Raw genomic sequence first — 9,767 nt, 5'->3', positions numbered from 1 at the left:
GGATGGAAGGCGGAGGAGCCTTCTACAGAACAGAAGCCGCATTACGTCAAATCCCTGCAGCCGCCCAACGTTCATCATGTCGTTGCACCGCTTCGGGACTATGCACATGACCTCCACGGCTCTCTGCAGGCAGCAAGAAAGCAGAGTGAAAGTTCAAGTTCCCCGAGGGACAGTCTGATGTGCTAGCCCTTAACCGCACCCCCCGAGTTCAGATCCTCTCCCCGCCACTCTCTAGTGTGTGGAGGGCACATTGAGATGCACCAGAGAGACCCCGTCACCCATGCGATGACCCCTCCCAGGGGCAGACCTCAGTGCTTGGGAACACTCGGGATTAGAAGAGCCTGGTGGGGAGGGTGGGGAGATTTGGGCAGGTGCAGCCAGTGACACAAAGTACCTCTAATTCTGACGTATCCAGGCTAGCTTTTTCCACATGTGGAGAGAAATCATCCAAGACAAAAGAAAGGGATGGAAGGCGGAGGAGCCTTCTACAGAACAGAAGCCGCATTACGTCAAATCCCTGCAGCCGCCCAACGTTCATCATGTCGTTGCACCGCTTCGGGACTATGCACATGACCTCCACGGCTCTCTGCAGGCAGCAAGAAAGCAGAGTGAAAGTTCAAGTTCCCCGAGGGACAGTCTGATGTGCTAGCCCTTAACTGCACCCCCTGAGTTCAGATCCTCTCCCCGCCACTCTCTAGTGTGTGGAGGGCACATTGAGATGCACCAGAGAGACCCCGTCACCCATGCGATGACCCCTCCCAGGGGCAGACCTCAGTGCTTGGGAACACTCGGGATTAGAAGAGCCTGGTGGCGAGGGTGGGGAGATTTGGGCAGGTGCAGCCAGTGACACAAAGTACCTCTAATTCTGACGTATCCAGGCTAGCTTTTTTGGAATACTTGAGGAAGTCCTGCAAGGGAGATGGAGAGAAGGACATGATTAACAGTGATGAGAACAGGAGCAAGCTGACCTTTCTGATCACTTGTGTCATGCCAGGCACTGGGTTCAGCACTTTCTTTTCTCATTTTATTCCCTCAGTAACGCAACAAAAAGGTTTCCTTCCATGGATTTCCAGATGTGGTACAGCAAGTCAGCCCAGATTCATCTAAGGGTTCCTGTCTTACTTCAAGACAAGCTTTTGTCCCTCTTTATATCCAGGTCTTAAGTTGCATATGTGAAGGAATCGCAAGATACTTCAATAGTCACTTTTATTGTGGAAAAATGTGTGACTTCCCCTTTAATTTTGCTTATTAGAATTTAAAACAATCAAGAGCTATTGCTAAGCCAATAGAAAGGAATACACAGAGATTACAAATTTAATTTTATCCAAGAATCCAAGAAGATTAGAAAATATTTAAGGTTGACAGAGTTGAAGAAAAATTATTAACATTCCAACGTGTGTGATGGGGGAAAAAGTTCACCTTTACTGACATTTTGATGCAAAACTTGAAGCAAATAAAAAACTGAGAAAATAGTGTAAGGTGTCATTAAATTTTTAAAAATTTACTTTGAAATATTTAAAATCAGAAATAACAAGACTGCCTTGTTTTTTTTATAGGAACTATTCTCCTCGCCGGCCAAACTCTTCCTTTCCCCCACCGAGTCCTGTCCTCTCACAGACTAACTCCTGACACTGGTGTCTGAATCTCGCATTTCCTCACCTTCAGTAACAGCTGATATTTCATAATTCTCTGCACTGGTTTGATCAGCAAATCTGTGAGTTGCAACCTGTGGCCAAGGCGCTGTTTTAAGTCCTGTGGTTTTAAAGGAGGAAAAAAGATCTTAAGTGCTGGGCACTAATTCATCATTTTAATTAATTAATCACTAAAGGACAATTTTTTAGTCCTTGTACATGTTACAAAGGCTAACCCCAATATTGTAAGTAAAAGTAATAAGAAAAAAACACACTCTGCACTGAAACCAACTAGTGCTTTACTATTTCTCAAAATTTCCAAGTTTTACACCTTCACCTTTCTGAGCTGTTTTTCAGAGTAGTCTTTTATGCTTGCTTAAAGGCCTTCTCTCAATTGCTTTCTTTTATTAATAAAACATGTATTTTTTTTATTTATAGGCTAAAAGTTTAGATCATGAATTATTATGAATTTTAATGAGCCTTAAGTTTAACAGTGATAAAAACCCTTATTTTTAACAATGACTCCAGTCTTCTAAATGCCAGGGGGTACGACCAAAGACCAAATTCATATTCATTTCTCTGATTTATAGGAAAGAAAAATAAGTTCAGAAGTCTTATCACTCAGGTTAAGTTTCTGAGGATTGCTTAGTCTCCTGGGAAACCAAGGATACTTTAATTTTTGGAAATCAATTGTAACAAAAGATTCAGAAATACTTCCTGTTTCTATCTTGGGTCTTACCTCAAAAAAAGTATCAATGTATTCTGACACAATGTGCTCAGACTTTGGTTTATTTTGACAATAAACTATGTACATGTGCAACCTTCTCTCCTGGAGATGAAAAAGGCAAACAGATGGGTTAAAACAGTCACAAGTTCAATTAGAATATATGAGCATATGCACATTTCAGCACATTCACAAAGGGAATTTATCTTAAAACAAAGCTGCACGGATGAGTCTCCCGGACGCATTCCAGGTTCATGACATAGATGAGCACTTTGCTTCCTGGCTCCCAAACCAGTCCTGCATTACCACTCCCTCACATATAGCAAACCCTCACTTTACAGCACCAAATGCCAGAGGCAGCAAAAGAATGCAGATCTTGATATTAAACAAAGAATTACTCCTACCCCTCCAAATGCTGTCAATAGTCCTAGTAAGGCTGATTGTTTTCAGTACGGAAAAAAGCTCTTTAATCTCAAATATTCAAGGCTGGGGAAAAAAAGGAGACAATGAATTCCGTCTCCTCAAAGTATAGTGTGTAGACACCCGGGAGCCCCTGAGGCCTTGCATGGGCTCCACTAGGTCAAAACTATTTTACAAATAACGCTCAGATGTCATTTTCCTTTTCATGGTGCTGACATCTATGCCGATGTGCAAAACCAATGGTGGGAGAAACTGTGGGCACCTTGGCAAGTATTCTTCATTGCCACAAGTGTGCAGTAAAAAAATGCCAATTTCACCTAAGAAAGTCCTTGATGAAGTAATAAAAATGATTCATTTTATGAAAACTCAATCTTGGAGTGTACATCTTTTTGACATTCTTGTGACGAAGAGGTGGAAGCCTGCATTAACACTTCTTCTGTATACACAATCGTCTCAAGGAAAAGCCCTGTGCGACTGAGCTGTACGCTAAGCAAGTGCTCTTTTTACAGACCACCATTGTTACTCGAAAGAATGATGGACGCAAACTATAATTATTTACACTTGGGTCTCTGACAGACTTTTTTTGAACACGAATGAAATAAGTCTGTCATTTCAAGGCAAACAACTGGCAGTGTTTGTTAATAAAAATTCCAGCTTTCAAGCAAAAAGTTAGAATTTTGGATAACATACATCTGCTGCCATGAACTTAACGATACATAAAGACTTTTCTGAAGAGATGGGTGGTAATGTTGAAAAACCTGGTTTTTGAATATTATATAATGAAATGTGTCAACACCTGACAGATCTGCCTGAGTCTGTGAACCGGTATCTTCCCACTGTCTGATGCAGGATGTCAAGAAATCGTGCACAGGGGGAAAGAGCATCGAAGCACAAGATGATTCAATGGATTTAATATAAGAGTGAGGGAGAAGTTCACAGATAGGTTTTCAGATTTCGTGTTGCAACTAACCTTTCAGAAATGATCACTTCCTGAGTTTTGGTGTAGTATCTAAGAAAACTATCTATAATTATAATTATTTGGAGAGACTATTAAAATACTCATCCCTTTAAGTTATACATGTGTGTGAGGATGTAATTTGTTGGTATACTTTAACCAAAAAAACATATCACAGTAGGCTGTATGCAGAAGCAGATATGAAAATCCAGCTGTCTTCTATTAAACCAGACATTAAAGACATTTGCAAATAAGCAAAAACTTGTCACTAGTTTTTTTGAAAATAATAGTAGTTTTCCCTAAAAATACACACACACACACAGGCTACTTCAGGAAACCCACTGCAAATACAGGTACAGCTCCATCAAATACGTCACTAGTTTTTTTGAAAATAATAGTAGTTTTCCCTAAAAATACACACACACACAGGCTACTTCAGGAAACCCACTGCAAATACAGGTACAGCTCCATCAAATACTTGTCTGCTCACGAATACCCCAAATGTTCCTGCTTCAGGCCTGGCTATGGCACCCTCTGACCAAACTGAACTGTTTTTAGACAAAAAGCCAGCTGGGGCCATGTGACCAGGAAAGCAGATAATTCACATGTAGAAGAGCAAAAGGGAATTCCCAGATTCCAACTCACGGACATTGAACAGTTTTTCATTCTTTACATATGCGCTCCTATAAACTACAAGTGAGTTCTCCTTTAACCAGACAAACCAATGACTGAATATTACCCTATTGGAACGGAACAGAAATAATGCTGTTATACTTACGTGTTTAACAAAAAGGGATCCTAGTTTTTCTGGATCTTCAAGGCACTTCTCTAACTCTCCTAAAAAAAAGCTGAAAGGAGAGGGGAAAATATTAGAACCATTTCCAGTTTGGCCTTCTAGTTTAAGATTTAGGCTTACATTTTCAAATAGTCTGCTCTGACATGAGCAATTGGGAAGTGATAAGCATATACTTAACAAATATAATGCACACAGAAAACACTTTGTTAGGAAATAAAGCAAAAAGAAACACATGGTTAAAAAAGACAAGGCAGAATAAAAGCATCCTTTTTATTGGTAACTTTCCCTTCCTTCAAACATTTAACATTTCTGTCTCATTCTTTTCAAGGACACAAGTCCTAATATCTGTGGCTGAATACTGAGTAAAAAAATAAATGTTCCAAAGCAAATGGTCATTTTTTCCCCTCAAAACTTGGTCCTTATACCTGTGAGTTTCATAGTCACTCTATGATAATTTTTAGAGGTTCAGATAATAACAGATATAAAATACTAAATATGTCACCTATGACAGTGTTATGACATTTTCTCAAATATTATCAAAATAGACTTCTGGGTTACAAATATTACCTCTGATTGAGATTAAAATTAGGTACAATCACGTAACAATACAGCTGTAGGACAACTGCTCTTCATTTCCTCTGGGCTGTAGTTGTCTTTAAGGCCTATGTCTACCTTCATTATTGCTTACAAATGTTTCTATTTATATTTGGTATTTCATTAGCCTGCAAACCAGCATGCCAGTTAATGTTGTGCTGAATTCTATAGCACTTGGGGATTTAATATTCCCTGGCTCTGCAAACACCATGACAGACAGAATCTCTGGGTGTAATTCCTGTCATCCCAAGAACATTTGTGTCATTTCCCCCTTGCCTGTCACAGCCTTAAAAACCAGCCTTGGGAGTAGAAGACTAAATAATAGTACCAATTATGCCTTTCTAATTTGGTTTCACCGTAAACTTTTGGTTAGTGTATAGTCTATTGAGCTATAAACTGAAGTGCTGTTTCTAAGGTTAATCAGTCATTTATCTATGAGTCTAATTTAATTAATCATTACAAGGGATATGAAAACAAAGACCTCATACCTGGTTCAAAGGTTTTACATTCTATTAGGAGAGCTAAGTACAGAAATAAAACTCTACTTGATACATGCCACAGTAATACCACCTTCTATCTGCAGTATTTTATAGTTTGAAGAACGCATTCAATCTGCCATCTGTAGAACAGAACAGTGTGATTGGAATGTCCAGGCCTAATGCAGAGGTGAGCATCTGACCTGAGCTTTATCACTCTGCAGGTGATGATGGCGTGCTCTGGGCAGAGGGAGCGGCAATGAACATAAAGACAGGACACCAGGAGGCCCACCCAGGTAATGAACCAGTGAACAGCATGGCTGGAACATCCCACTGTAACATCTGCAGCTGGCATTAAGCAATCCCCAGGAGATTAAGGATTTTAAAAATAACAAGCAAGGCGACCCAAAGGGACGGGTGTGTGGTGACAACCCCTGGCAGGCCAAGGCAAGCTGCCATAGCACCAACCCCACCCGTGGGTATCCTCCTGGTTGAGAGATAGGTATGAGCAATGCACTGGGATGAATTTAATTTTCACAGGCAATCATGTCTACTTTTTCTGTTAAAACTCAGTTGGACAAATTAATGTCTTCAAAACTCTCCACTAGTAAAATATTTATTCAACAAGTGGCCACAATTCTAATTAGAAATGCTTACTGAGGCTTAATCAATGCAGATGTTATTCTAAGTGCTTTACAAGTATTAACTCAGTCACTCTTCACAAAAAAACCCTCAAGGTGGGTAACATATGATCCACGTGGTACAGATGAAGCATGAAGGCACAGAGAGGGGAGGCAAATGGCTCAAGGTCAGGACAAGGCCATGACCCCGGCAGCCAGGCTCCTCCGGCACTTCTAGCTACTCCGTGCCTTGGCCTCTCACCATAGACCAGCATGAAGAAGGTAAGACACTCTTCCCTATGCCATAAAATGCTACTACAAAATTCTCTGGTACATCGATATTTCCTCTGCACCATCTCCCTCTATGAGGTTACTCAGGTAATAAGATGAAACGAATCAGTAAGTCTCCTTTACCATGGGCCTGGCCTGACCTGGTTTAGCAAAAGCTGATGCTTTGCATATCATTAAGCATGACATATATTTTACGTACTCTCTGTGCCAGTCATAAATCTGATGGATGTTGCCAAACACAATCTTGTCTTTTCCTTTCATGTCATCAGGAACACCATCTTCCTTCATAAGTGCCATGTAGCCCTACAATTGAATATTTTAAAATAAATTTATTTCATGGAATCTGTTTGAATCAAGTAGTGGCTTACTGATTAATAGTCACAAAGGACAAAATAGACATACGTGCCAATAACCAATTGTTTATTTAAAACACACAAAAAAAATCCTATATGAAAAGTGTCCTTAACTGGTATCTGAAATATACCATTACATTCATTGCTGTAATTTTCCCTCCTGAATTGTTTAGCATTCATAGATCAAAATTCTTCTAAGAAACTGAAATAGTTTAAATAAATGTAAATGGTTTCATAAAAAAAAAATCTTATTAGGTAGTAAATGTTAAATATTTGGTCAGAAACATATTTCCTCTGTTTTCAGCATTTATCTCATATAAACAGAAAGATCTTTTCTTTTTGGATTATTTACAAGATCTATTAAATAAGCATTTAATAATATTCTTTTTATAAATTGATTTTTTAATAACAGTTGATTAAATATGTTGCTAAAATGTGTCTTAAAACTTCTATTTAATCCAGCCTGTACAAGAACCTCTTAAGTATTCCAGTTACTTATCTTACTGTTAATAATGACTGCAGACAAATAAAGCATGTTAAATATTTTATGTTACATTATTAACTATAATAGCTATTATTTTTAATGGGATATGCACCCCCAAAATATTGCCCTATACATATTTGCAAAGCTGAAAGAATAAATGGTAAAATTTTATATTATAAAAAAAGCTTATTGATGAGTTAAGTTTATTAATATGATTATGCCTTAAACTTACTGGCAAGGATAAGCCTGGAGATGGCTCTCGATTCAGTACAAAAGGCAATGGCTTTGCTATGGCTATAGAGTGCTCAGCAACTTCTGGTCAATGAAAATGGCAACACAATTATTCTGTGTGAATATAAGTAAATGAGCTGGTGTACCCAGAGACCAAGCTCTGAACTCGGCTGGATTCAGGATGGAATGGAATCTATAGTTGGGCCACACTGAATTTTCCCACCAATAATGTTTTCACTTCTGTAATGATACCCACTCTTTTGTGTGAATATAAGTAAATGACCTGGTGTACCCAGAGACCAAGCTCTGAACTCGGCTGGATTCAGGATGGAATGGAATCTATAGTTGGGCCACACTGAATTTTCCCACCAATAATGTTTTCACTTCTGTAATGATACCCACTCTCTGTGTGAATATAAGTAAATGAGCTGGTGTACCCAGAGACCAAGCTCTGAACTCGGCTGGATTCAGGATGGAATGGAATCTACAGTTGGGCCACACTGAATTTTCCCACCAATAATGTTTTCACTTCTGTAATGATACCCACTCTTGTAAAATAACTAAAGGCAAGATTCCCATCTAATAAATATAATGGTTAAATATAAACATTAGAAAACATAATAGTAAAAAAGAAAAAAAAAAAAAAAAAGATTATGTCAAGATGAATTAAGCCAAAAGAAACATTTACAACTCAATATATATTGTTAAGATAATTAGTTAAATTTCATTTTTCAGAAATACTCTGTTGGTTGTTTTTGTTTTTGCTATTTTTGATCAAAAATGTTTTTAAAGCTTCTGAGAAGATATCATTGTTAAACTGTCTAAGGTGATACCTCTTGGGATAAGTCTTGGGGCTGAAACAAAGCTGTTAAATTTCTGAAAATACACACCTCAACAACATAGCCAAGGTCCCGTACATAGTCACGCTCTGTCTCCACTAATTCTTGTAGAACGTAGCTGCAAAGAGAGAAAAAATCGTGTTTATGATCCAAACTGTGTTTTCTAAGTGAATTCTTTTGCACTTTTGCTTCTGTCAGGACCAACTCCTGGGATTATATAGCACTACGCCAAATTTGCACAACAGGGTCTGAAATTCTTGAGTGTCCCAAATCACTTGCAGGTTCAAGTGGGTGACCATGAGAGCTACAGAGGCCAAAAGACACTTAGACACATGTGCATGGGCACAACAGGGTTAATTCACCCTGCTGGACTCTGATCACATATGTGAACAACAAAGAGAAGCTTAGACATAACTTTGTCATAAAGGCATGACATTAAAAGCAGCAATTTTTTTCAATGATTAAGTAGGTTTTAGCTTCACTGGACATACAGGAAAATTTTTTAACTCAGACGTTTAAAGCCTTGGGTCTGAAAGATCACTCAGAAGTGCTTCTGTTTATAAGGTTCAGTAACTACTGAAGGCCACTCAAAGAGAAGACACTCGCTTGATCAAGCAACGTCAATTGGCTTGAAAAGGTTCACTCATTTGTTTCATTCATTCATTTATTCATTCATTCAGCCAACATCCACCTGGCACCTCCCATGAGCCTAACACCATTCAAGGTGCTGGGATACAGCACTGAATAAAACCAACTCTGCACCCTCATGCAGCTTACAGTTTTTCTCTACTATAAAGGCAAGTTTAAACCTCTGGTCATGTTCTTCAGGACTCTTTTCATGATAAGCTGATTTACTGGAGTTGAGAAACACTACCACAAAGGTATGTTTGAAAAAGAATATTCAAGTTTTTGGGACTAGTCCTAATTTTATGTTACCTTCTTTTTCTTTCTCAATGATGTACACAATAAACAGCATAGAAGTTTCTCACCAGAAATGACAGAAGGTATTCTTGTCTTGAATCATTCTTATTTACAGAGTATAATACACAAATAAAGTGATAGCAACTGCAGCTATGGCTAACGAGGTTCTGAGTGCTTTATGCATACGTATGATTACAGATGAGAGACCCTGGACCTCCTCAGTTTGCTAATTCAAGGATGAATCCCAGTTACGTTTTTGAAGGTAACAAAGACAGCAGGGAACCCAGAGAATAATGAGAATGAAAATATTTCTGTCTTACTGCCTTCTCTTCAAAGAGCTGGATTTCCTTTCTTCCATCTCATCAATGGGCGAGGAGGAAGAGAGAAGGGAGTTGTCAGAAGGGTTGAAGGAGGGGCTGCTGCTGTCTCCCT

The 9,767-nt window shown here is 38.8% G+C and overlaps 1 protein-coding gene across 1 annotated transcript in view; it reads right to left on the bottom strand.

Moving 5' to 3' along the window:
- The window catches only part of LOC103609586 (triple functional domain protein-like), a 64,192-nt gene that overhangs the window by 24,685 nt on the left and 29,740 nt on the right, over window positions 1-9,767 (bottom strand). The window contains exons 6-12 of the mRNA XM_008593886.1: window positions 8,466-8,532; window positions 6,707-6,810; window positions 4,509-4,578; window positions 2,371-2,460; window positions 1,660-1,752; window positions 858-908; window positions 509-586 (exon numbers count right to left, since the gene is read on the bottom strand). Of these exons, the coding sequence (XP_008592108.1) occupies window positions 509-586; window positions 858-908; window positions 1,660-1,752; window positions 2,371-2,460; window positions 4,509-4,578; window positions 6,707-6,810; window positions 8,466-8,532 (553 nt within the window). The remainder of the gene's footprint in view (window positions 1-508; window positions 587-857; window positions 909-1,659; window positions 1,753-2,370; window positions 2,461-4,508; window positions 4,579-6,706; window positions 6,811-8,465; window positions 8,533-9,767) is intronic.

Source organism: Galeopterus variegatus, unplaced genomic scaffold (genome assembly GCF_000696425.1).
Source record: "Galeopterus variegatus unplaced genomic scaffold, G_variegatus-3.0.2 Scaffold9824, whole genome shotgun sequence".
NCBI classification, from domain to species: Eukaryota; Metazoa; Chordata; class Mammalia; order Dermoptera; family Cynocephalidae; genus Galeopterus; species Galeopterus variegatus.
Note: the sequence above shows the minus strand (reverse complement) of the source record. Positions and strands in the feature narration are given on the sequence as shown.